Source organism: Tenebrio molitor, chromosome 4, assembly GCF_963966145.1.
Source record: "Tenebrio molitor chromosome 4, icTenMoli1.1, whole genome shotgun sequence".
Lineage (NCBI taxonomy): Eukaryota > Metazoa > Arthropoda > Insecta > Coleoptera > Tenebrionidae > Tenebrio > Tenebrio molitor.
The window spans coordinates 26,955,461-26,980,324 of record NC_091049.1 but is presented as its reverse complement, the minus strand read 5'-3'; the positions used below and the strand labels follow the sequence as shown (position 1 = coordinate 26,980,324).

The 24,864-nt window shown below is 37.2% G+C and overlaps 2 protein-coding genes and 1 long non-coding RNA gene across 6 annotated transcripts; 2 read left to right on the top strand and 1 right to left on the bottom strand.

Moving 5' to 3' along the window:
- The first annotated feature begins 65 nt into the window (after positions 1–65).
- LOC138128530 (facilitated trehalose transporter Tret1-like) lies at positions 66–10,728 on the top strand. 2 transcript variants are annotated; one of them, XM_069044730.1, is made up of 4 exons: positions 66–377; positions 4,188–4,320; positions 9,207–9,392; positions 9,441–10,728. In XM_069044730.1, exons 1-4 carry the CDS (start codon positions 315–317, stop codon positions 10,529–10,531), a joined length of 1,473 nt encoding a protein of 490 aa, XP_068900831.1. In that variant the 5' UTR covers positions 66–314; the 3' UTR covers positions 10,532–10,728. The 2 variants fall into 2 exon arrangements, with proteins under 2 accessions (XP_068900831.1, XP_068900832.1); XM_069044731.1 differs by having other exon boundaries at positions 67–371.
- Positions 10,729–16,393: 5,665 nt separating this feature from the next.
- On the bottom strand, positions 16,394–20,163 carry LOC138128067 (endoglucanase E-4-like). Of its 3 annotated transcripts, XM_069044269.1 has the most exons (8): positions 19,776–19,871; positions 19,660–19,715; positions 18,715–19,045; positions 18,276–18,636; positions 18,066–18,228; positions 16,943–17,107; positions 16,753–16,895; positions 16,394–16,703 (listed from the first exon to the last, which is right to left on the bottom strand). In XM_069044269.1, the coding sequence occupies exons 3-8, from the start codon at positions 19,043–19,045 to the stop codon at positions 16,475–16,477; spliced, it is 1,392 nt and encodes a 463-aa protein (XP_068900370.1). In that variant the 5' UTR covers positions 19,660–19,715; positions 19,776–19,871; the 3' UTR covers positions 16,394–16,474. The 3 variants fall into 3 exon arrangements, with proteins under 3 accessions (XP_068900370.1, XP_068900369.1, XP_068900371.1); XM_069044268.1 differs by lacking the exons at positions 19,660–19,715; positions 19,776–19,871 and adding an exon at positions 19,944–20,163; XM_069044270.1 differs by lacking the exon at positions 19,776–19,871 and having other exon boundaries at positions 19,660–19,762.
- LOC138128070 (uncharacterized) lies at positions 17,103–19,246 on the top strand. Its single transcript, XR_011158518.1, has 2 exons — positions 17,103–17,811; positions 17,887–19,246. It is a non-coding gene; the product is annotated as an uncharacterized lncRNA (long non-coding RNA).
- Positions 20,164–24,864: the final 4,701 nt, after the last annotated feature.

The following is a 24,864-nucleotide window of genomic DNA, read 5'->3' as shown; positions in this document are numbered from 1 at the left end:
GCTGACGCGCGTCAACGGGTGGGGATCGCCTCCCCGTTTATAACCCCAAGATGTGACCGGGAGATATAGTCAAGTGTGCTGCGGAGACGAGCTGACTCACGCGCCTATCGATAAGGAGAGGGAGAGTGGCAATCGCGCCACCGTTCTTCGAATCTGACAGTGTATCTCGACGCTCGATTGTTTTCGATTTGGCTGCCAACTATGTGAAGCGTCGCCGGTTTGCGACTTTTTGCATTTGTTTCCTATTGTGACTGTGATATTTTCGTGTACGTAGTGATGGATTTTTTGGGGGTTTGACCAATTGGACCTGCGAGATGAGGGTCTTGCCCAAGTTAGTGCACAAATTTTGGGAGCACGGAGCCGGTCGGACGGTGAGTGTGAGTCAAAAAGCGAAAGTGCGAAAAGTGTTTTCCAAAGCATTTAAAATTCAAATTTGCGGTTGCAATTTTTTGTTTACTTATCGGAGGAAATTAGAGCGGCGATGTTATTTTGCGTTTATTTTTAACCAGCAGCGCATTTCGTTTCTAGTTGCGTTTTGAATTGTTTTGCGGTGCCGGTTGATGTTGCATTTTCACACGCTCGGATTGTTTTTTGCGTTGTTTCCTTCATTCATTAATCATTTCTAGATCGATCTTGGCTGGGGGAAATTTTAAAAAATAAAAGTGTTTCGTTTTTGGAATTTTTTTTTTCAAAAATATTTTTATTGTATTTATGAAGTAAATTAAGCAAAAACATCATAGTGTTGGGTATTTTGGGTGTTTAGTATTTTTACATTGTTATACAGGGAGGTCCGGATTTGTAGCGGACAGTCAAAATTAGTGTCAAGTAACCGTCATTACGTTAAATGTGTTGTAAAAAAAGTGTTATTTCTTACGCTGTAAGTAGTTATTTGTGAGAAGTGACAAATTTTCCAAAAAAGTTAATAAATGATATTGAAAAGATATATTTTTTTAATCAAATGTCTTTTGAATGTTTCAAAATTCTTATGTAGATCACCTTTAGAGCGAAAGTAAAATAGAAATAAAAGTAAAAAAGCAAAAGGATTAGTAACAAGAATTTAAAAATTCGAAAAAAAATTGTAGTTATTATTTGTTAAATATTATTTGACAAATTTGAATATTTTCCAACAAAAAAAATATTGCCTGTGACGTTTCAGATTTTTTGCAATTGTTAATAAAATAACTCGGAATTTGATCATACCTCTTGGTTTTGAAAAATTAATACATTTATATTTTGTTTTCAAAATGATTTTACTTAAAAAATTAAAATTCAAGCACTTTTCATAAGATAAAAATTTTAATAGCTCTTTAAAACAGGACATTTTGTACTGTTCAGGTTTGGAAAAATCTAAAATCAAAAATCTCTCTTAACAATGATCAAAATTAAATTGCTTTTTTTCAAATTCATTTATTTTCCAAAATTTGTTTCCTCATTTCTCCCACAAAATTTTGATTCTTTGTGTATCTTTACTTGCACAGAATTCTCTAGATCAGGACAAGTTTTATGACAAAAAAAATATCCCAGCCCCTCCACCATTTTGTACCAAACAATAACAATTTTTATCTTCAAGCGGTAGAAAATCTGTATAGAAGCGGGCGGAGTGTTTTTTTTTGTAATTGAAACACTTCAAATCCAAGGAGTTGAAATGTACACAGATTCGAGTCAGGTCATTTGGAGCGTTTCTCACGATTTATTTATCAATAATTACACGAAATATTTAATAATTAAATTATCCTTATTAAAAAAAGGCTGTAAAAAAGCGAAAAAACGAAATTATTACCCAATATTTAACAGGTGCCACTGTGGTACAACACGAGTCGCCCATGTGCACGAATGACAGATGTCAAAATCAAAAATAGCAAGATGGCCGTTCAACGTTAAAAAGTAAACTTTCGATTTTTTAGACTTTACTAATATTATTGAGCCGTCAAGTACCAACTAAAATTTGAAAACTGTAATACTGATGTAACTGCAGCAAAAGAAAATAAATGAGTTCACACCAGATTTTTTTTTGGTCCGCTTGAAAATAAAATAGAGTCTATTGTTTAGTGTGGAAGGTCTTTTTGTGCTTCACCCAGTTGTCAACCTCAACTTCGTCTCGGTCTCAATCTCTGGGCTTAGCACAAAAAGCCTCACTTCTACTCTTAATGTGATAATTTTTGGGGGGCTTCGAGCAGTTGATTTAAAAGCCACTTAAATAATCCTGAACAATTTGTAAGAAATATACTGAGAATTGCTTTCCGACAAGTTACAATAAAATCAAGAAAAATAATTTTACAAGTTGTTTGCGATGAAAGAACAATTTTATACACATTAGTAATAACAATATTCATGAACACAGCAGATTAAAACGTTACATTTTGTTATTTATTATGGTGGTCTTGACTATTTTAAATTCTCAAAAAAAAATTAAACAGAAATAAATTCGAAAGGGTAGATTGGTAATTAATTGTTTTTTTAAATGCCTTTCTGGTATAATTATTTTATTTCAATTTCGAATATTTCCTTTGAAAAAATATCAAGCCTCAAATTTATCTATTTCTTTTTCCACTGATGCTGTAAACTGTTCTGAAAAAAAAATATTTCATTGGAGTTTTCATGACAAAATAATAACTGATTACTTCTATCAATATTTTTCCTGTTTCATTTTTTAAATGATGAATAGTTTTAAGAATCAAGAGAAACTTTACCCTATTTACTTAGAGAACTTTCCTAAAAAGCAAATAGTTATTGATATATCAGGTGTTCATTCATGTATCCTCAAAGTTGGCGTTGAAGAGTCGATTGTGAACGCACCACTCGTCAGTCTGCAGAGTAAAAACACAAACAACGCAAAATGTGAGGTTAGAGTTAAACAGCTGATCCATGGTGCGATCAAAATCGACTCTTCACGCCTACTTCGAGGATAAATAAATGAACACCCGATAGATGGTGATTTCTTAAAGAAATTTACCTCTCAAGTTTTTTGTACAAATAAAACTAAAACAAAAATTCTTTTGTAGCTTTAGATACGTTCAAGTTTAATATTTTACAATTTTATAATATTTTGAAATTTAAAGTAACTAGGAAAAGTTCTCCAAAACTTATTTTGAAAAAATCACCAAAACAGTTCAGTTGAAGATTTTCTCAAAACAGGTAAATCTTTTTTTAAGAAAATCAAGACAACATTTGAACAAATAAAAAATAAATCTCAAGAAATTTCAAATTTTATAAATAATAAATTTTTTAGTGTCAAAACAAATAAAAATGGAACAAAAATTATTCACAGTTTTCTTAATAATAACAGAAGTAAATTATTATTTGGTAACAATAAAATCCTGCATGAGAATTGGTTCTTTACGTATAACAGGGGATTTCTTTACAAGAAGCAAGAGTCAAGATTTTTTAACTTGGATGAAGAATAAAAAGAAATTTTTGGGATATTTACTGTTACAGTTTTGCATTAACATTCCAGAAAAACCAAAATTTAGAAAGTTATGTTATTTATTAATGAATAGTTAATAGATAATGGTAATTTTGGTGTAATTTGGATTTTTTTGAAATTTGGATCAAAAATTATATTATTTTTTGAATCATAATAATCAAATAAAAGCCTGCAGTGGATTCAATTTGGGCGAAATCTGCCATTTAACTGTCCAGATTTAACTTGTTCAAACGTACGCAGTGCTCCGCATTGGGACCACTTCTATTTCGCCTCGCACGTCGCAAATCAAGTGGGCGCTGTCAAATCGCTCCTAAAAGTCCAATCAGCTCCCGATCACTGCGACACGAAATCAGCATCGATCATCAAAGCACAACATCAGCCGACGCCGACCGTAAGATCAAGGACACGTTCCGTTTTTTCCCTTTCGATATTTTTTACGACCCGTCCGATTTGCATGAGCCGAGCTCAAGGTGGCGGCGTGGAAATCCACAAGACCGCGGCGCGGTCGCACCGCGCCAGAAAGAAAGTTGCTTGTCCGAACGTTATGTAAAGAAATGGACACCGTCATCCGTCAAACGAGCCGCATCCGGAGATTAGGCCGCAATTACGCTCAATTTTCGTGACACAAACGAGGACACAATTGGCGAGCGGCGGTCAAGATCAAGGCGGCGCGCGATGCCCTTTTGTCGCCCAGTTGGGCGCCGCAGCCCGTCGATCCTCGCCCCCTTTTGGGCGGTAACTCAACAGAGCTGGTTTGTTCCAGGCCCTCGCCGCCTTCTGCGCCCATTCGGTGTCGATCTCCATCGGGATCTGCCAAGGATACAGCGCCATCCTGATCCCGCAGCTGAACTCGTCCTACGGGATCCACGTCGACTCGGAGGAGAGCTCCTGGCTGGGTGAGTGCGTTTATGCAAATCTTGTTGGCGAGGAAAAGGGAGTGGTGGCCTTAACATTGTCCTAGAGCGGGAGCGAGATCAACGACCTTCTGCTTTTGGGAAAAAAATTTGCTAAGCGCGGAGGCGCTTTGGGACCGGTGTGTCCCGTGGCCTTGGCGGTTTTCGGTGCAATTTAGCTCCGCGGCCCAGAATCGACTGTAACAGGCGCAATTTACACGAAAGAGATGTCAAGGTGAATTTCGACAAGGCGCTGATTGGTGATGAATTTTATGTTTGGGTCTAAACACCAGCGAAGGATTGTTGGGTTACATTATTTGGGATTAAACTTCACACTTTTACAAATTTCGCTCTCAGAGGGTTAACTCTTCTTTGGCATTAAACAATCACAAAAACCAACACAAACTGTCAAAGTTTTGTCCCTAGCTCAGATTTAGATTTTTTCAAGAATGTTTTTATTTTGATTTTTGAATTTAACACTCTGGATTCGTATTTTTGCAATTTTGAAAAAATACATCTTAGAAAGGGACATTTTGACCAAGATGTTTTTGAAATTTTGAAAACATGCAACACGCTTTGAGGAGCTCAAAAATTTTATGTGTAATACGAAATTTTTCTTCGTGCTTTAAATACAAGCAAAGATGCTATATGTTTGGGGAATCACCCGGTACATTCAAAATTTCGTTTTCTATTTAATTTGTGTTTAACATTGTTTCGGTTTTTCACGAATTCGGGAGTGATTTTCAATGATTTGTATGTTTTGAATCGCTGACTACATAATGACCCTTTCACAGAATATGCTAATCCGGAGCAACCTTTGAATTAATTGTCATTAAAACTGAATTAATTTTTAAATTCAAATTTGCAACTCGTTTTGAGCACAACAGATTTACGACGTACGCGAGTACAGTCGACGCCAAAGCATTGTGGCAAAATTTGAGACAGACTGTCAAAAAAAAAAAAAATTTGGACAAATTTTGAGAAATTTTTGGAAAACATTGTGAAAGGAACAATATAACAAAGACCAGGTTTTTAGAGTGATGAAGAAGATGCAAGACCTTTTCTGTAGACCCAGACCAAGAGGTCAAAATTTTTGCTTTCGTTTTCTCGATACACTAGAATATTAGAGGACAAATAAAATTCATTTTTCTCTAAAGGGTTAGTTTTAATGGGGTCTCGGTTATACTATGAGTTGGCATCCTTTGTTTCAAAGCTTCATTGAACCTTGTCCTGGTTCATTGAGGCTCTCTAACAACTCAGCAACATTCTTTCATCTGTTCCATTTTCTGTTCATTCTAAACTAGATTTCGAGATCTTGAAAATTTTCAAAAAAATACTATGTTTCAAACTAAATTCTTGCAATTTTCAAAAATATTTGTACACCATGAAGACAGCATAAATAAAATTACTCTGGTCCCTTTGCGTCTTTCAGGTCAGAATTTGATTTTTTTAAATTATACACACATTTTGAAATATTTAGTCCAGTCAAAAAAAAATTTGTTGCTTCAATTCCAAGAGTAAAACAATTGTGACTTGGACAGATCGGTTCATGAGACTCTATTGTACGGAAAATTGTTTAAACAATTTATAAAAATTGTTAAAGCTAGGAATTAAGTTTACCTCTGTGGGGAAAACTACATTTTTTCAAAATTTTCCAAAATTTTCAAATTTTAAGACTATTCTTCTGAACCAAAATACTGAAGGGTTCCTAGATTATGGGTTAACCCATAAAACCCAGAAAAGCCAATCACAAGTCAGGTGTGACAGATTTGGAAATTTTTCACATTTTTGAAAATACAAATTTTGGAAAATTGGTCATAACAAGCTTCAAAAGTACATTTTTTTTAAGAAAATCTGGCAAATATCGTGCTCCTGAAGTTTGCAAAGTATGGGTACACAATTAAAATCGTAGTATTTTTACGAAATTTTCCAAAATTTTCAAATTTTGAGACTATTCTTCTGAACCGAGATACTGAACGGTTCCTAGACTATGGTTTAATAGACAAAACCCAGAAAAACCAATCATAAGTCAGCTGTTCCCGATTTGGAAAATTTTCACATTTTTGAAATTACAAATTTTAGAAAATTGTGGACAGCAAGCTTCAAAAATACATTTTTTTTGAAAGAAAATCTGGCAAATATCGTGCTCGTGAAGTTTGCAAAGTGTGGATACACAATTAAAATCGTAGTATTTTTACAAAATTTTCTAAAATTTTCAAATTTTGAGACTATTCTTCTGAACCAAAATTCTGAACGGTTCCTAGACTACGGTTTAACACATAAAACCCAGAAAACCCAAACACAAGTCACCGATTTGAAAATTTTTCACATTTTTAAAATTAAAAATTTTGGAAAATTGTGCACTGCAAGCTTCAAAAGCACATTTTTTTTAAGAAAATCTGGCAAATATCGTGCTCGTGACGATTGCAAAGTGTGAAAGCACAATTAAAATAGTAGTATTTTTTCAAAATTTTCCAAATTTTTCAAATTTTGAGACTATGCTTCTGAACCGAGATACTGAACCGTTCCTAGACTATGGTTTAATGGACAAAACCCAGAAAAATCAATCACAAGTCAGCTGTTCCCGATTTGGAAATTTTTCACATTTTTGAAATTACAAATTTCAGACAATTGTGGACAGCAAGCTTCAAAAAAATTTTTTTTTTGAAAGAAAATCTGACAAATGTGCTCGTGAAGTTTGCAAAGTGTGATACACAATTAAAATCGCAGTATTTTTTCAAAATTTTCCAAAATTTTCGAATTTTGAAACTATTCTTCCGAACCGGACAAACCCCGGACAGACCGACTGGACAAAACCCAGAAAAATCAATTACAAGTTAGCTGTTCCCGATTTGAAAATTTTTCACATTTTTGAAAATTTTGGAAGATTGTGGACAGCAAGCTTCAAAAATGCAAAATCTGGCAAATATCGTGCTCGTGAAGTTGCAAAGGGTGAATAAACAACATTTCATATAAAAGAATGAGGGTGACCGTATTGTAGCTGTTCTAGTTGCGACGTGAGAGGCGTTCAAAAGCGCGCCGCGAAATACTCCAATTTCACGTGATCTACAGTTTGGGAGGTTAATAGAAAAAAATCTGAAACGGACGAAAAAAATTCGCATAATATCCAGATATTACAAAGAATTTTGAGTGCTAATTAGAATCGTTTTGGATTGTTAATAATAAAATAAATTTACCATTTACTGCAAAATTATTATGATTATATTTAATTTCTCTAAATGTGCAGCAGGTGCGCGTACCGCAGCGCTCTGCATTTGGACCTCTTCTATTTCACTTAGTATATTGTTTTTCAAGTGGGCGCTCTGCCATTTCTTAAAATTTGCTTCTTAAATCGAATATTGTTGCTCAATCGAAAATTTCGTAATTCTCAAAAATAAGTATTTGTGTATTGTAAAAAATTATTAAAAAAATTCCTTTCTGATCAGAATTCAAAATTTTTAATACATAGCTATTTTCAATACAAGTGAGCAAAGTAGTGCATTTAATCACAAGTACGGAAGTTGGGCGTCTGAGCCGAAGGCGAGGACCCCAACCGTACGAGTGATTAAATGCACGTTTGCTCATGCGTGTTGAATCTGATTTTTTCCATAAAATAGAGTCGCGGAATTGGTTATACATTTAAATAAATCAAAAATAAGACAAGTTTTAGTTACTACTATTCAGAAAGTATTTTAAAAACAGATTAAAAAAACTTTCAGTACAATATATCCACAAACTCTCAAAACATTCACTTTGCTCACTAGTGAGAAAATATTATTTCCTCACTAGTGATTCAATTGCCATCTTTGCTAACAATTTTCAGTGAGCAAAAACCACTAAAACCCAATGATCATGGAAAAAAACAATGTTTTCGTCGAAAATATCAAGTTGTGCGAATTTTTTGAAGCAATTTGCGATTACTAAACACCCTTTCGTAATAGTTTTCACACGTTTAATTCTAACATTGTTATACAATTGTTTAGTACATCCTTTTCATAATTGTAGGAAAGATCTTAGTACCATTAGCAAGAAAGAATCGATGAACTCGTTCGTTACATAAAATAAGACACATTTTTGAATTTGCTTTTGTTGCACAACGAAGCAAAAAGAGAATTTCAACTCTGACACAGTTTATCAAAAATGATGAAAAACTCAATCAGAATTAATTAGTAGTTCTGCAACGAAACGGATAAAATTATGAATGTATTGCAACAGCGAATCAATTTGGTTGATTTATGTGAGAGTCACCTGATAAATCGGTTCGTTTGAAACGAGTTCAAAGCCGATCAAAGCAAATAATTTCGGATTTGATTTTGGAAAAATGCGAAACATCCGACGAGCCCGCTGAGAATATTTTTTGGTGTCAAAGTCAAAGTGCATTCCAGAAGCGACCGAGCACCCAAATGAAAAAAGCTGAGGTCACTTCCTCTAAAACCAATCACGCTCGATTTTCGCAGAATTTTAATTGCCACGATAATCAGCCATTGATTCTTTTATCGCTAATAATTTTGACCTACTCAGAAACGACCAATGCCATTGCACCTCATTATTCATTCACACTGCTTGACAAAATCGCCAAATAAAAGTAAAAACCATTTGAATGAAATGTCGCAAGCCAAGGTCTTGGACCGTTTACTACAAGCCACACAACAGTTACCGCCGAAAGGGTAACGAACGGCCACCATTCCCGCCAGAGCTGAACCCTCCAGCGGACCTCGTCCGTTTTAGGAAGTTGCGAGTGCGACCTCGCCTCGCTTCCGATAATTCAAAAATCGGAAGCAATAATTAAGCGCTTAATTGATTTCTGAGGCATTTCGTTTTAGTGCACAATCCATTGTCAATGTCACTATTGTAGTCGAGACCTTGGCTATTTTCTCACGTTTTTGCAGCCAGCCTGGGTGCCATAACGAATCCGATAGGCTCGATTCTGTCCGGCGTGGTGGCCGAGTACTTCGGGAGGAAGAGATCCATCCAGATAAGCAGCGTCCCCTTCATTTTGGGCTGGCTGTGCATAGGTCTGGCCGACAACATCCACCTGCTGTACGTGGGGCGGCTGGTCACGGGGGTGGCAGCAGGTACTACTCCTCTCCCTCCATTCCCGCTCTACTGTTCGCTTCTTCCAGGCATGTCTTCGGCGTGCTACACCTACGTCAGCGAAGTCTCCACTCCCGAGAACCGCGGGATCTTCCAGACCCTGGGCCCCATCTGCGCCTCCTTCGGGATCCTGCTCACCTACACTCTCGGCTACTTCCTCAACTGGGCCACGGTGGCCTTCCTCAGCGTCGTCTTCAGCATCTTCACGTTGATCGCCGTCGAGTTCCTTCCGGAGAGTCCCGCGTACCTGATCAAGACCGGAAACAACTCCCAAAGCTTTGCTAGTTACTTGTGGTTCCGAAGAAACGTGGCTGTGGCCCAGCAGGAAGTGTTGCAACACTCCTCGGGAGAGAAGAGTGTCCGCCGCTCCACCAAAGAAGTGTACATGAGCGCGGCCACCATCAAACCGTTCCTCATCCTCGTCACGCTCTTCTTCCTCCAGGAGCTCTCCGGGATCTACACCATCCTCTTCTACGCCGTCAACTTCTTCGAAGAGACCGACCTCAACATGAACAACTACGTCTCGTCCATCATGGTCGGCGTGATCCGCTTCATCATGTCCATCATCACCGCGGTACTCGTCAACAGGTTCGGCCGCAGAGTCCTTTGCATGTCTTCCAGCGCCGGCATGACCATCACCATGCTGGTCATGGTGGTCTTCTTCAAGTACTACGAGGTCCACACCGAAGAAACCCGCATCTTCCCGCTCCTCCCCCTCGTCTGCGTCATCTTCAACGTGATGTTCAGCATGGTGGGGATGCTCCCGATCCCTTGGATCCTGGTCGGCGAGCTCTTCCCTTTAGAAGTACGCTCGATCATGAGCGGCGTCGTGATCTGCATCGCCCAGTGCTTCATCTTCATCTTCGTCAAGATCTACCCCGACATGATCAGCTTCTTGAACTTCAGCGGTACTTTGGGTACTTTCCTCGCCGCCTCGGTCGTGGCTCTGGTCTTCTGCAAGTACGTCCTGCCGGAAACCAAAAACAAGTCGCTGCAAGAGATCGAGGACTGCTTCAAGAATCGCAAGAGCGGGGGGCTGGAAGGGTACGACAATAGGGGGTTTGTTTTGAATCCTGAGAGCTTCAAGACTGATGAGATTTTCACGGTGCAGGTTCACTAAGTTCTTGTTGAGACAGTTTTTCAAGCAGGGTTGTAGATAGGACAGATTAGGTTGGCGAAAACAGGTGCAATTTCTAGTTTTGAACAGTTCTATGTTTGAAACTTGTTGATTTAGTTCTTATAGAACCAAAGGTGATTGTACAGAAGATGTTGTATTTTTGTATATATTTGACAAATAAAAACGTATTTATTACTAAAGTGGCGTTGAGTTTATTTAACAACACACGAAGTACCATTTGGTGCCGAAAGGAACGGATCAAAAAAGTACTAAACAAAATAAAAGTGATGTAAAAGAACCAAACAAAAAATTGTTGACTAAAACAAATTCAAAACAGTCTTATGCTTTCTCTTGTTTTGGATGAAAAAATAGTGAAAGAGAAAACGGTACTACCTCCGCGTTTTCTTGAAATCTACATCGAGGAAGTCCTAAAACCACGTCAATGTTTAAATAGCTATTGAATTGTTAGTTTATTGGAAATGTGTGTACTTAGAAAGTTGTTCTATTTTTGTCCAAATCTAGCAAATATTTTGTTTACTTAACGTCCTTTCATTCTCTTGGGTGATAATTAACGTGATAATCTCTACACAGTACTCATGACTGGTATTCCGCAATGAAATTCTTCAGGTGGTACCGCGTCCTCGTCAAACTTACACATTATTTATCTTGACCAGGGACGTCGTTTTATAAGTCATAAAATAAAAATATGATAATTTATGATTAGCATAAAAGACAATGAAGCAGGATAAAATAAAAAAGCTTGTGTAAAAAGAACAGATTTTGTTATATTGTTTCTTGTTATAATAGACGTCACAAACTGAACATTCTTCTTTTATGAAGATGATGAAGTTCCGTTTTTGTCAGATTTCAAGTTCTAGAATAGATCCGAAATCATTAGGAAATCTGGTACAAAGTTTTTATGTGCGTAAAAGAAGTAGATATATAAAATGTTTTGGACAAGGAGACCTAAAGGTGTTTTTCTTCAGTTCTAAATAATTTTTGAAAAGGATTCAGTAGTTGGCATAAAGAAGTACTTCCTTTCACCGATCGAAGAAAACCTCGCCAAAACTTTTAGAAGATTTCATCTCACACCTGAAGAAGTATCATCATTGGAGGTACAAGATTAAAAACTGTTCTTTGCATTTGAAATAGTTCTTGGTTCATAAAGAGATTACGAGAGTTGTGAAGAAATTTCTTTTGGTTTCTTTATTTTTTCTAATACATCACCATGGCTTTTATCAAGAGTTTTGCAAGAGATGCCATCAAGAGAAACCACTTGGAAGATTTAGAAAACTGTTCTTCTTTGAATTTAAAATTTTTCTTGGTTATCCAAAAGTTCTGTTATGAAAATTTTTAGATGATTTTAACAACTAGAAGTAGACTCTTTTCCTACTCTTCATTCAAAAGGAAAATAAGAGAATCAAAAGTACCATCCAGTACTAGCTTGGTAAGTTCAGGAAGTATCTTGTGAAAATACATTTTTTATGATATATCTGTTTTAAACCCATTTTGAAGATCATTCTACGTTCGTGGTTCAAAGTTAGAATCTTAATCTTCTTATGGAAGCTTCTTGAAATGATCTCAGTAATAAATTGTTGTTAACGTTATTGCCTGATGATTATTTATAAGTTCTCTGACAGTAATGAGAGATGGTTCTCCTATTTCTTCTATTTCTTCTCAAATGCATTGTTGTCAGCCAAGTCGTACCCTGATTCAAAATATCCTAACGTTCGAATTATTTGTGATTCTTTTTTTTGAGAATCCTTTGATGATTTATTCTGTTAGGTTCCTCTTATCAGAAAAAGGAAATTGTTCAAGAATATTGTAAAGCTGCGAAGAGCAATCTAGACGCGTTCAAAAGAGTCTCAAAGCAGCACCTAGTCACAACGATGACGTCATCGATTTCGATAAAGTGGGAAGCACCGAGGCCTACCTGGAATGTTCGAGACAGTACCGGCATCCGGAAATAAAAGGAGAGCTAAGATTGTGATTAACAAGCGTTAATGCAAGAGCGCGAATTTCAATTTAATTTTCTGTAGTGAGAAGTTAATGTTCATTTAGTGTAAATTGTTAATCAACAATAAAGTGATTGTTATTGTTTTCTACAAGTTTTTTCAAAACGACAAATCAGAATAAACGTTACAGCATAATAAATGTATAACATAAAAATAATTAAAAAGTACGAAAAGATACATTTTGTTAACTAAAACAATCATAATGAAAAATTCCAGAGATAGTAAAATACTTTTCGGCTTCCCCAACCATGAAACTGTGTCAATTTACGTAACTGCGATTTACTGACGGATGCTGTAAATATCTGGGGGAGTGCGGTAGCACCCGCGGTTAATTTTCTCTTTTTACACTACTTTAAAATTAAAGTGTTCATATTTTACTTTAGTGTAAAAAAACATATTTTTCTTCCAACATTCATAACAAATTGTTTACGCAATGATAAGAAACCATGAATTATTTTAAGGTAGAAGATTAGGTAGACTGACGAACCTACTAAACAGACACTCGCCTTTGCCTCGTGACTGAAACGTAGTTGTCGCGCTGTAAAATACGCCTACCGCACTATAATGTAAATAACTACATATGTATAATGTTGTCGTTAAAAGTATTAAAGATAAAATGAAAATAATGTATGTGCATTCCCAGTCTGGAAATTAATGTTTTAAAGCATACAAAAAAAATTACAATAAATTAACGTAAACCTTATTAAAATGGCATTGTTCTTGGACACTCTAAATTAGTAATATAACAATATAAATAACAAATAAAACGATTTTGTTCAGTAATTAGTTGTAAGAAAAACATTAAAATATATTACTTATAAAGAACCGTTTAATAATTAATTTGTTTTTATTACATACGGAAACGGAAACAAAAAACAAATAAAGCATTTAAATTTTAGGAAATGAGGGTTAATGAATTACATTTGTAAAACACAAGAACGACTATAACAATAACAATTAACATCCTACGTCCTATTTTTTGAAATATTATTTCATCACAATGACAATACCTTTTGAGAAAAATAGAGTTGACATTGTGACATACTGAGGGTCAATTGAATTGTCGATTAAACCTTAAAAAGAAATCAAACAAATAAATAAAATAAATGAGGATAACCTCAAATAACAATACAGGCAGTTGAAATTATTTGTTGTACTACAAGTCCAAGCTGTAGAGGGGCACCATCTTGTTGAATTAAAAAAGTTGTCTTGAAACTTCCTCCAAAGGTGCCTAGTGACGTTAAAACAATTTACATTCAAAAAATGAAGAAATTAAAGTGAGAATTGATTTGAAAATCATCTTTGACGTTTAGGATTCCTCCGGGAAGAAAAGTGTAAGTCAGGAGGTAACACAACAGCACGCCACTTAGATTAGAATTGAAAGAGTAATAAGCGAGGATAACTCGCTACAGCGCAACAAATTTATTGGTAGTGCGTAGCGCCCTGACGTCACATCGTGACGAGACCAAGTGTAGAACACAACCAGAGATTTTCTCTTCCTGACAAGCTTAGTTTGAGGAAAATCGATTTGTTGGTTTTTGAGTTAAGTGGATTTAAACAAAGATTCAGACAGACAAATTTTAAAAATTGCTAAAATGTTTTCGGTATCACGTGAGGAATCCAAAACGTTCACAAACTGGTTTAAATATCGAAGCAATAGATATACACTCCAATTTTATTTTTATTTTTTTGTTTTATTAAATTTATTATTCAATTTTTATGTTTTGTTTACGTTACTTTTCAAAGTTGCTAAACTCAGATTTAAGATGGCATTTAAGAAAAATCTCTTTAAACCAAACAACCTCTCTTAAGGTCATTTACACACAAGTTCTTATTCAACTTGTACAGATGATCATGTACCCACACACTCATGTCAAGTGAAACGAGTATCAATAGCTATCAGTAGTTTCTAAACAAGTTCAATTACAATGACCATTGTATGACTTAAGTCAACATTTACTTAATCAAAGCCAAATTTTACGTCTCTAAAAAAGTAAAAGCAGTTTACAAAAGTACCTAACCCGCAGATTATTTTAATTACAAAACTAAAAGCGCAAATTTAAAGTGAACAAGCCAAGTTCCAAGTACTTGGTTTGGAGGTTTTGCTTTTTTTGCGATTTCAGAGAAATTTCGTATTTAGCACAAAACGTGTCACACAACTGTATAATTTTTTTCGGATTACGTCCGTAATCCACTCGATTATTTCCACTCGTTCAGACAATGACTAGTTCTTAGATCTTCAAAGAACTTTCTCTGCGACAATTTCCTCCGTCCTAACTAGATTTTAATAATCAGTTTCTGTTCGCAACAATCCGGATGAGACACGGTTGTCTAATCGTGTTCTTTTTTAACACCTAAAAAATTGTGCGGAAACGCAATTAAACTACTGGTTGGGGCTGGTGATGTTTATTTCAAAAATGTAAAATAAAATATTATTCTTTGCGAAATGTTTTATTTGACAGCTTGGAAAACAAACCTATGATATTTTTAATTTTATATTTAAGATGCTTAAACAAATCGTCTTTTATTTTTTATTCGACACTGTCAGAATTTGAGAATTTTCTCCTGTGTAAACGGATTTTGATAAATGTCACAATTTGTCAAAACGAAACGTCAAGCTAATTTTAAAGATTTTAAACGATTTGGAGCCTTGAAGGGGCTCGTCGAACAAAAAAATGTGTTTCACTCGCGTTTTAAACTGGCCCACTCATACCAAAAAAAGACCAATTTACACACGAACTCGTTAAATAAACTACTATGTATTTCAGAAATCAAAATGATAAAAAAATAAAAAAAATAAGTAGCCAAGATCATCACAACGAAAAGCAGTCATAAAGTACTTTCACTTGGAGTGTAAACTTGGTTGCATAACATTTACGTTTTTCGTTTAACAATTGTCTAACAATATATGGCAAAGCATCCAACATTTAAATGTACATTTGCATTTACCCAGTAGTTCTATTATTATCCACTTATATCTAGAATAACTAAAATTTATCAGCCTACTTAGTACCGTGAGATCATTTAAATTTATAATTAAAGGAGGCAATGACTATTAAGTTAGATTGGCAACACTGTCGACAACTTGATCTGAATTGTCAAAGTGACGTTTTAAAATTCAATACAAAATATGAAACGGCGAGTCAACAGTTGTATTCAAGCCGGGGGAGAACCTTAGAACATTTTCCACAGTGACCCAGAACTCGCTCCTCAGAGCAAAAAGGAGAAATCTCCAAAAAAAGGACAAATACATAATCCCAAAGAACATTTTTTCTAACTTGAATGGTATTCAATAAAAGAACATATGCTTCCTGGTGTATTTGGATGCTTTGATTCTCTCCCTTCTTTCTTGCTTGTCTGTGTCTTTGTCCCTTTCACTCAGCTGTGTATTCATCCATCTTCCTTCTGCTCTTAATCTGTTTGTTTTAGCATTTTACAAAAATTTCATTCGTTTTGTGTTCATTTAAATTTCTCCTCAAAGTTGGTGTTGAAGAGTCGATTGTGAACGCAACACGGATTATCTGTTTAAATCTAACCTCACTTTTTTCACTGTTTGTGTTATTACTCTGCAGACTGACGAGTGGAATCGGCAATTCCTCGTAACAGACATAACAAAGCGTCAATATCATACGAACGTATTTGATGTTGACGTAACTGACCTTGTTGCTTCTTAAGTATTTTCTAATTGAACGAATTAATGCTTTTTTTAACTGTAACAGTTTAAATACCTTTTTGTTTCAATTAATGCGTCATGCATGACAAATAGGTAGCAAATTCTTGCAAAAGTACTTTATTCTTGCCACAGCATGAGCGCTTCAAAATTCACAAACTGTCACAAAACTGTCAGAACTAAAACTTCATTTTCAATTTTATTAAAAACACGCACAATACCTATATTACAAACGGACCTACAATATCACATTAACACACTTCAACCCTCGCTCTTTCGCTTCTCGCAGTGGATGAGTCCAGCGAGCGCACTCTGAAACCCCGCGTTGTAATCCAGCGTGACCTCGTTGTAGAGAAACTCCTCTCTGACATCTTCGTAGTGGTCGTTTTGGTCTGGCCCGCTGACCAAAGCCCCGTACAAGATCTGCGGATTCGGTCCTTTCCAAGTGAACTGCTTCCACCCGCACGGCTCTGGCAAATCTGGACAGGAACTGGAAATTTCATTCGAGTAAAGCGCATCCAGAGACTCAAGTCTCGTACCTGGCGGAGTGATGGGGCTGTTTGGGGTAGTCTTGGCCGAAGCCCACCACGAAACTCCGACCTTTCGATCCTAAAATGTAGTCGATTTGTTCTTTGGCAAAGTTGATGTAGCTAGTTTCGGATATGTTCAAGCTGAGGGCCGCCTGCAAAACAGCGTGAGGAGAAGAGTGGTGGCGTGATTGGTCAATACCTGGAGACAGATGAAGGCGGCGTTGGCGGCGTGGGAGAGAGTCCCGGATTTGTCTATGAAGACTAGGCCTAGAGGGGTGCGGGTCTGGTCGTTGATTGAGTAGTCGCAGAAGTTCTTGATGGTTGTGATGTACTCGAGTCTGAGGGTTTGCTCAGCGAGGAGGAGCTACAAGACGAAAATTGCACTGGTCTGTACATGATACAGGAGACAAATCGATGCTCGTTAATTAGAGATTCATAGCTTTGTCAGCTGAGCGAGCAGAAACGTTTTAAACGATTTATGAGTAGGTATTGCAAACCAAACACCGAGGGTCATAAATTCACATAATGTGGAATATATTGAAGGGTTGGTTCAAAAGCTCCCACATTACGCCCACTTCTGATACAATCTGTCACTGTTGACAAAACAATATGACAGAGATTAAGCTCGTAGCAAATTTAATGGAAATGAAATTTGTAGAATACTTCCCAAGAACCTTTAATTGTTATTGTTAAAGATCGTTAATGAAGGAGTAACAATCAGTTGAGAAAATCGTCAACACGTCAACATCCCAAAGAAGAAGAACCGCGATTTATTCTTACTTAGTAACAATAATTCACAGATTTCGTTATTGTCTAGAACGCCTAAACTCCGACATATTTAGATTTGAATTCAAATTTCGGCGGGAAAACATTAAAAAGCAACATCAAATTTGATTGGCTGTAAGGAACAAATTCCAAGTTCGATGAACTGATTGGACGTTTGGTCAAGATGGCGACCATGGAGAAACTGGAGCAGTTTGTAATAAATTAATAAATAGAACGCTGATGGGCTGATGTCTTTAATTAGCTCTCGACAGCAGAGTGTGTTCAGAGGATTTAACTTTCAAGGTAATACTTCTCATTGTTTTTCAAATATAATTTGAAAATTTACAATTATCGTTGTTTTTTTCTTTTTCGTTAAAGCAACGAGGCAGGTTACTTTTTTTGACAGATTATAGTTTAGAAATCGAGTAAAACACTGTTCTACCGTTTTAAACCGTACGGTTTGTTTGTTAACTGTCTCCATTATAAATCGTTTTGGATGACGTCATCACAAGTCACCAACCATTGTGTTCAGCTGGTGACATGTTGAGTCTTCTCACCTGAATCCCTGCCACTTTCTTGTTGTAAAAGAACTCGTTGGGCCTGTCCTTGATCCTGAACTTGGAGTAGAAATTCTCCGCCTGCTCTATATACTTGACTTCCTTGGTGACCTTGTACAACCACACCGCCGCCCAAGTCAACTCATCTCCATACCCTGAAGACCTACAAATATCTCAATCTCCCGGTCCTCGCCCCGTTCTCCCACTTACTCATAGTACGCCTTCGCCCCCGGAATGGCGTCGTGGTAGAGTCCCCGGTGCGTAGTCGCGAACTCGTACAGCTGCACCGCGTGCTTGAGCAGCTCCTCCGAGTAGGTCCGGTTCTTGTGTTTGAAGAGGAGACTGGCGGCGGCGAGCGCCGCCGACGCTTCCCCGGCCAGGTCGGAGCCCGGATGGTCCACGTCGATCTTGTAGGCGGGCCTCGTCATGTTCAAGTCTTCGGGGCGGCCCCAGAAGGTGTGGTCCATGGCGAAGTCGCCCACTTGGCCGTAAAACTCGAAGGGGGAGATGTGGCACTTGATGAAGTAGTCGGTGGCCCACTTGACGGCATCCAGGCCGTGGTCGCGTTGACCTTGAAAGCTGTCATTCGATCACTGGGTATGTGGGGACGAGACGGGGCGAGTGGGGGTAGAAAACTGCGAAAATGTACCTGTTTCGGCGTAGGCGTCGTCGAAGGAGAGCATCCCCCAGGCGAGGATCGTGGTGGTGAAGGCCATGGTGAAGGAGAACTTGACGAAGTCGCTGGCGTCGTAGTAGCCCCCGCTGAGGTCCTCGCCGTGGAGGCCCTTGTCGTCGAGGGCGGAGTCTCGCCGCCAACTCACGCGGTTCGACTCAGGCAACCGGCCGGATCTTTGCGCTTCGTAGAAGAGGAGGGACAGCTTGAGGGCGGTGCGGTAGTCGGGGGCGAACGGTGCCATCGACTGACAGGTCGTGCTGGTGGCGGCGGTGAAGAGTAGTACCAAGAAGTTGATATTAGGCATCTGGAAGTTTGACAATCTACAATTTATACGTCAATGGTTGATTCAAATTGATCAAGTCTTTTACCACAATCGATAACGAAAGCTTGATGGGGGAGTATTTGTCTATCAATTCGGCTTTGATGAGTCTGTTCGGGCTTATTTCGATTGTAATTAGAGTGATATATAAAATATTTGACGTTTGTGACAAATGTCAAAATATTCCATAGACATAAATAAATCGAGATTGTCACAATTTCCCTGCAATTATTGCACTTTACGAGACGAAATTCCGACTGCGTGGATGCACAGAAGAATGTAAATTTCCGAAGAATTATGATGTCCAATACCGTAAAACAATTCGACTCGTTTTTACCCAGAAATCAAATACATTTTTGATTTGAACGTTGCGGTTTTTACAATCGTGCAAAACGTTTGAGTGATGCAACAAACTTTTCCAAGACATGTGAGCCGACGTTGATAGCATATTTCGCGCCGCATTATGCAGATAAGTTCGAAATTCGTAGTAAATTTGACATTGGTGACAGTTCTCTTCGAGATGTTCGCGTGAGCGCCGCTCGATGTCGCGGCCGCCTGCGTCGTTTGCTTGTTTCGTTCCCAATTAATCGAATTCTCACCTGTTGTCCGTGCGAATTATCCGCAGAAAAAACGCAGCCGGATGCAGAAGACGCCTCTTGAATAACAAACCAATAAATTACAAATCGACATTCGCATAACAATAATTATCACTCACAGACGACTGGGATGAGATGGAATTACATAAAGCGTCGATATTGAATTTCAAATGATTTCCAGCTAAACGTTACGCAATTGGGAAAACAATGAAATTTTCGACGTCCGTTGCACCCGCCCCCACTCTTTGGCGGCCGCGTTTGGCGCGGAGGTCGCGTTTCGCACTCACCCTGTATCGTGGGCTATAGGGCTTCAGTGTGGGGATGTTGGCATGATGCGCTGCTGGGATCTGGCATTTGAGAACTGGAGCGGTGACACACTGAGGGGACACTTGTCGACAAAGCGTTTCACTTTTGGAGCGCGACGGAACGTCTTGAGGCGAGCGGGTCGACTGAATGGCGATGGTCTCGCAGCCTTTCACTTTTTAAACAATGTTGCAGACTACAATGTGATGTCGAAGTTGACGTCGTTGCGGTTCGACCGGAATTTTTATTTGTGGAGGTGGCGCTTTCGGAAATTCGCCGCTGGGGCAAAGCGAAAACGTCGCTTTACTACCAAATTTGGGACACATAATCTGAATACATTTCAAGTGATACAATGAGTAATAAAAATGAAAAAATAAATAAAAACTACTTCGTAAATGGTACCAAGGTGCATTTTGTTCGAGATTTCAATTGGTTCTCAGTTATTATAAAATAAGAACTTACAGAATAAATAAAAATACATTTTTCAGTCATTCGTCGAGCTGTATAATTATGGAATAGCACATTCTTCAATGAGCGTATAATGATGGGATGGCAATTATTCAAGAGGATGAAAATTCCAACACGAGCCGTAGGCGAGTGGTGGAATCATCCGAGTGAACAATAGCCATTATACACGAGTTGAAGACTAAACCTTCTCCACGACCATACCAAGAAGAAACAATCTTTGAAAATTGAATTTAATTTAATCTTTAATATTTGACAATTAAAATTGTGCCTAACTATCACGGGGCGTGGAATTGATATAATTCTTTCATTGAATATGCAACAAGAATGTATTAATTCTTTAATAGTCGTGGAGAAAAACCAATTTAATTAGCTCTTGCCGGTTACGAAGAAAGAATAATAGTTTATGGAGAAAGTCACATATTTTCAATTGTTTTTAAATTGTTATAAAATTGATACTGACAGAAAGAATAAAAAATACCTTTTTCCATGATCATTGAATTTCAGTGGGTCTTTGCTCACTGAAAATAGTGAACAAAGAAAGCAATTGAAGCACTAGTGAGGAAAAAATATTTTCTCACTAGTGAGCAAAGTAACTGGAAGTTTTTCGCGCCCCCTTGTAAGCCTCTGCGTCTATTGTCAAACACGCAATTGTCATCACAATGACCAACATTTGCACTGCCAACATACGAAAAAAGTCTCAACCTTTTTTGGTCACTTATTTAAAACGTTTTGTAATGCGAAGAGTGTCCGGTCAAACTGGGTCATCAAAACATTGCACCTTAAAACAATATTATTCTTACTCTTTAACTCGAGATGGATGACTAATTCGTTTACGTACACAACATTGTTTAATATTTGTTACTGCATTTGCATGTTCTTGGTTAGTAAATTATTTTTTCACAATAAGGAACACAGTCCAGATATCTGTTTACACTGTGAAACATATTCCGCTATTATCGCATCCATCAGCCTCCGAGGGACAATCTAATTAGCAGAAACTGACAACGGAAGCTGGGTTAAGTTCATTGACAAATTTCTAACAAGTGGTTTGATGTTACATGTTTGAATCTATCACTCGGGAGCATCCTATTTCTGATAGCGTTGTGGTACGCATATCAATTTTGATAATCGCTTGTTATAACTATCCTGGTCTTAATTAAAAGACAGATGAGACATAATAGAGTTCAAATATGCCCAACTAATTAATTAAACTGTGTTCAATACTTCCGGCAGTACCGGAAAGAGTACTCCTTTTTCCATCCCCAGCATGACTCGGTACTACCTGTACTACTTCTTCGTGGCCACTGGTGATACACCATGATATGACACATAACCTTTCTTCGCATTCCACATCGACCCTCGAAGGTACCATTTCCCAGCCTTCCCTGAGCATCCGCTGCGCACCTTTACCTAGTCCCCTGATGAAATAATTATTTTTCCATTGACTTTCACTCTTTTTGTCGATTGCATCAGTTCCAATTGAAATTCCTCACCATAATCATCACGCACCAAGATACGAATAAAAACTGAATCCGGATCGTCGGATAGAGGTCAGTAAATTCACTAGAACGTTCCAATTGCCGTTTCTGGTCGAGTGGTGTCAGCATTTGTATTCACCTCGTACCTAGTTACCTTGTGGGGAATCTCGCTGGCACCGTCTTCAAGTACTATCATTTTGTTCTTGTAACGTGATCATGGGTGACGACAGTTGCTAATGAATTATGGTCATTAGTCAATTATTACTTGTCTAAAGGAGTCAAGTCCATTGTGTTGGTCTTGCAGGTGGTACCTGTTCAGCACCACAAGCACACAATTTTGATTTCTATTTATTTCACGGTCTGGTTCGTTTCTATGGCGTACCCTGTTTGGATTTATTTTGAAGATTCTGCAAAGCAAACCTTGGACTTGAAGCTATGCTTATTGATTTTATTGTTTACTCGGGGATTACCGTTCAGAATAAAATGGTACCGCTAAGACGTTTTGTTTTTGATTAATTTTCACAACGAAATTTTAGCTGAACGTTTTTTCAGTGTAGCAAAATCAAATACGTAAAATACAAAAGGAAATGAAGTACTAGGACATAGATAAACGGAAAAATACGAATAAATATAATTCACATTACGGTAATAGCTTTTTAGTTGTTCACACCAGAAAAACCCAAGAGATAAGATGGCGTTGACCAGTGGCGGCGGAAAATAAGACACAGTGCCGTAGGTGCTTCGGAGTAGAAGAAAAAGAATTATTGAAATCACCAACGGGGGAAAAAAGAACAATCTAGGAGAAAGAAGACAATAAAAGTATGAGATTTTAAAAAATAAGAAAAGGAAGTTAATTTAACTGACAAGTTAATCCTACAGTCCAGAGGAGTGCCCAGTTGCATTAATTCCAAAAGAAGTGTGGTGTCACACGAGTCGCCCATGTGCACGGTTGACAGATGTCAAAATCAAAAATAACAAGATGGCCGTTTAACCTTAAAAAGTAAACTTTACACTAATTATATTAAAAAGAGTTATTGTCAGTTTGAATAAATAAATGAGTTCATGTCCGATTTTTTTTTGGAATCAGCTAATAAACAGATAAAATAATATACAGGGTGTCTCAAAATTCGCGTTCCGAATTATTTTCCACAATCATCTACATCATAAATAAAAATAAACACTGAACTTTTCAGCCTATATTTGAAGAAAACGCAGTCCAAAGAATACACCTTCAGACGAATGTATCTTTGTGGAGGGAGTCCCGATTTTTTTTTATTTCCATATATGGACCACTGAAGTGATCCCCTACAACGCTCTAAATTCGGAATTCGCGAATTTTGAGACACCCTGTATAACATTCAGAGTCTTTTTGTGCTTCACCCAGTTGCCTCCGGGCTTAGCACAAAAGACTCACTTCTACTCTTAATGATATAATCTACGATTTTTACAAACAAGTACACGAACTGACACACCAAAATTGTGTAGTGTAATTGACTTTAATGGATATTATTTGTTGTTGCGATGTGACAGTTACAATGTCGGTGCACTGTACAATAGTGAAAGCTCAACGTTATAAAACTAACGAAGACATTTTTTAAAAGGTGCATTCAATTGAGTACTGTATTTTTGTCCTTTTGCAATTAAGTGTTTTATGATCAACAATGAAAGCTAATTATCTATACCTGTCGCCAATACAATTCCATCAATAAAACTATTTATTTGCAACTGAATCTAATTTATATGATAATACACAATTCACATTACGTCAACCTTGATGCTTTTCGTGACAGTTGTCCAGATGTTTTAACTATTGCACTGAAATTACCATATGCGGAGTGCATATTGCTTCGATGGTCAAGGTTTACATCTAAATGTAAATTCCGGCGACGGTGATTTCCGGGGCTCATCAGTTTCCCAGATTTTATTCTACTGGAAAACATTTAAAATTTAAAACAAGCAAACCCATCTTCTGAAGAACACATAATTTTTTATAAAATGCTATATCCTCAAAATTCCTTGTTTCGTCGAAACCCAAAACATGTTGTGTCACTTCTTCTTTTAGAGCTCTCTCGAAAATGCGTATCGACAGACGTATTGTGTTTCCAATTAATTTTTGATTGTTTTGTGGTTTGCAAGTTGAATTTACTCGTATTTTTAGTATCAAAATATTAGCAAATGATTATTATTTCCAAAGAATGTTGCGAAATGTTTGATCGAAGAGAAGTTCAAAGAGCAACAGCGAAAAACATGTCTGTCAAGTGGCACGCATTTTTATTCACTGCGAGTCAATATTGACACAAATGAGTTATATTTTTTATAATCGCACCACTCTCAATTTTTCCCATTCATACGTTTTTTCATATAACACTTATTATTTCGCATCTTACTTCGAACTGTCTCTGTCATTTCCATTTTCACTTTAAAATGGATTTAAACATTGTGGTAACAAAAACAGAAAGTATTAGACAATCTATTATTAAAACTAATGACTCTTGTGTTATTTGTGATAATTTATTTAAGCTTCAAAAATCGAACAATCTGACTCAAACAATGTCGACGAGCAGCGAAATTATTTCATCGATAAATTAAGAATTACCTCGATTATAACTCAAATATTCTAGTTATTACTGTTGGAGATAATGATTTGATATAACGTCACTGCACACGTTTGCCCCTCCCCTTGTAAAATCAAGATGAAACTTTATTATTATTACTGAAGACAATAAAGTAAAGTTTAGTGTTGTGCAGATATCGGCTGGAGCATCAGGTAGAGCTGTTGGATTTTCTCATGGGCTATGAGTCATATCTGCGCATCGGTCTCAAGCAGGAGCTACAAACCGACCGGAAAACATGGCCATTCGTTACGTTAGTTTCCTCTCTCTCTCGTCTATTTGCATGTAAAGTAGTCGACGTTTTCATTTGACATCTTCGCGCAGATATTTCCAAGGTCACAGCCCAT